Raw genomic sequence first — 2,500 nt, forward strand, 5'->3', positions numbered from 1 at the left:
TGTCACTTGTGTCGTTACAGCTGTTTTCACAACACTTTGCTTGACTGATTATTTACTTATATATTTTCTAGTGATTAAATAAATCTGTTTATCTAACCTTTTTTTTTTTTAGAAAAGAAAAACTGTAATGGTAGAAGATAACTCGCATCGCAACGCGCACGCCGCATTGATAAGTACCTATAAAACATGCAGGTTGCAAAGGCGGCGGCCCAGACGCAAGCCATGGCGCGGATCTGCAACACAGTCTCGGCGCTCCTCCTCGTGGCCGCTGCAGCAGCGACGGCTCGAGCGACAGAGGTCACGTTCGACTTCGAGGCCGACTTGGACGGATGGACGGCGTTGCGGAGGAGTTGGCGCTGGTCGGACCGCGACGGTCTGAGCTCGTCCCTGCCCGCGGACTGGCGCGACGGTTTTGCGGTCTTGGACCAGGCCTCCAGTGACGAACTGCACTCGCCTCAGATCTCCATGCCCGAAGGAGGCAGCGTCAGTATGACCTTCTACTTGCGCTCGAAGCACGTGGGGTCGAATACCCTGACGCTCTTCTACTTTGTGGACGGTGAAAGCTTCCCGCTGCTCGACCTCGGGGACTATTCGCTCCCGAACACCACGGACTGGGTCACCGTCTCCGCTGACATACCGCCCACTCCGAATCCTCTGTCGGTGAGTTAGGGGTTTGCAAACACGACCAAAACTGGATCCTCTCTCTTCCTCCTCTCAAATGTAAATAGATAAGCTTATGAACTGTCTATTACATATATGTATGTGTATTTGTATACATGCATATAAACACACACACACACACACACACACACACACACACACACACACACACACACACATACACACACGCACGCACACATACACACACAGACACATAAATATACATATATACACAAACACATATTAATATATTCACATTTATCTATCTCTATATCGCCCACACACACATAGTGATGATACTGAAATTCAAAATCCGTCAGTGTGGTAATTTTTATTTATTTATAAATAAAAAGAAATTCATTGTTAGCTCCATCTTGTATGTAGCTCTCAACCAAATTAAAAAATCAAGCTATTATTTTTTTGGGGACATGGCCAACCCACACATAAATTTTCGGCACAGAACTTTTTATATAATCCGGCTGACAATCCAGCAATCCTTCTTTATAATAATAAAAAAAACACAATTAACACAATTATTATCTTAATACTTATACCAATACATTATAATATTGCCAGTAATTAGTTCAAAATGCTAAGTGTCCAGATCAATAGTAATTGCATCTCCTTTCTTTAACAGGTGGAGGTATTTTGTTTCAATGGCTATGATACGGTGCCTGGAGAAGATCTTCTTGGCTGCGCTTTGGACCAGATTGTTGTTCATATAAACTGCGAACCAACGGTGAGTCCGACTGATGAACCAACAACACCAGGGACAGAAGCTCCAACTGAAGCCACAACAGAGCCAGAAACTGAAGCACCAACTGAAGGGCCAACAGAGCCAGAAACTGATGCCCCAACTGAAACACCAACAGAACCAGAAACTGAAGCTCCAACAGAAGGCCCAACAGAACCAGAAACTGATGCCCCAACAGAAGCTCCAACAGAACCAGAAACTGAAGCTCCAACAGAAGGCCCAACAGAACCAGAAACTGAAGCACCAACTGAAGGGCCAACAGAGCCAGAGACTGAAGCTCCAACAGAAGGCCCAACAGAACCAGAAACTGAAGCACCAACTGAAGGGCCAACAGAGCCAGAAACTGATGCCCCAACTGAAGCACCAACAGAACCAGAAACTGAAGCTCCAACAGAAGGCCCAACAGAACCAGAAACCGATGCCCCAACAGAAGCTCCAACAGAACCAGAAACTGAAGCTCCAACAGAAGGCCCAACAGAACCAGAAACTGATGCCCCAACAGAAGGCCCAACAGAGCCAGAAACTGATGCCCCAACAGAAGGCCCAACAGAGCCAGAAACTGATGCCCCAACAGAAGGCCCAACAGAGCCAGAAACTGATGCCCCAACAGAAGGCCCAACAGAGCCTGAAACTGATGCCCCAACTGAAGCACCAACAGAACCAGAAACTGATGCCCCAACAGAAGGCCCAACAGAGCCAGAAACTGATGCCCCAACAGAAGGCCCAACAGAGCCAGAAACCGATGCCCCAACAGAAGGCCCAACAGAACCAGAAACTGATGCCCCAACTGAAGCTCCAACAGAACCAGAAACTGATGCCCCAACAGAAGGACCAACTGAGCCAGAAACTGAAGCTCCAACAGAAGGCCCAACAGAGCCAGAAACTGATGCCCCAACAGAAGGCCCAACAGAGCCAGAAACTGATGCCCCAACAGAAGGCCCAACAGAACCAGAAACTGATGCCCCAACTGAAGCACCAACAGAGCCAGAGACTGATGCCCCAACAGAAGGCCCAACAGAGCCAGAAACTGATACCCCAACAGAAGCTCCAACAGAACCAGAAACTGATGCTCCGACTGAAGGCCCA

The 2,500-nt window shown here is 47.8% G+C and overlaps 1 protein-coding gene across 1 annotated transcript in view; it reads left to right on the forward strand.

Annotated features, from left to right (window-relative positions):
- The first annotated feature begins 211 nt into the window (after positions 1–211).
- LOC125046984 overlaps positions 212–2,500 on the forward strand; it is a 10,751-nt gene continuing 8,462 nt past the window's right edge. The window contains exons 1-2 of the mRNA XM_047644990.1: positions 212–660; positions 1,298–2,500. The exon at positions 1,298–2,500 is cut by the window's right edge and continues 283 nt beyond it. Of these exons, the coding sequence (XP_047500946.1) occupies positions 223–660; positions 1,298–2,500 (1,641 nt within the window). The 5' untranslated portion in view covers positions 212–222. The remainder of the gene's footprint in view (positions 661–1,297) is intronic.

The sequence above is a fragment of the Penaeus chinensis genome, chromosome 40 (assembly GCF_019202785.1).
Source record: "Penaeus chinensis breed Huanghai No. 1 chromosome 40, ASM1920278v2, whole genome shotgun sequence".
NCBI lineage: Eukaryota > Metazoa > Arthropoda > Malacostraca > Decapoda > Penaeidae > Penaeus > Penaeus chinensis.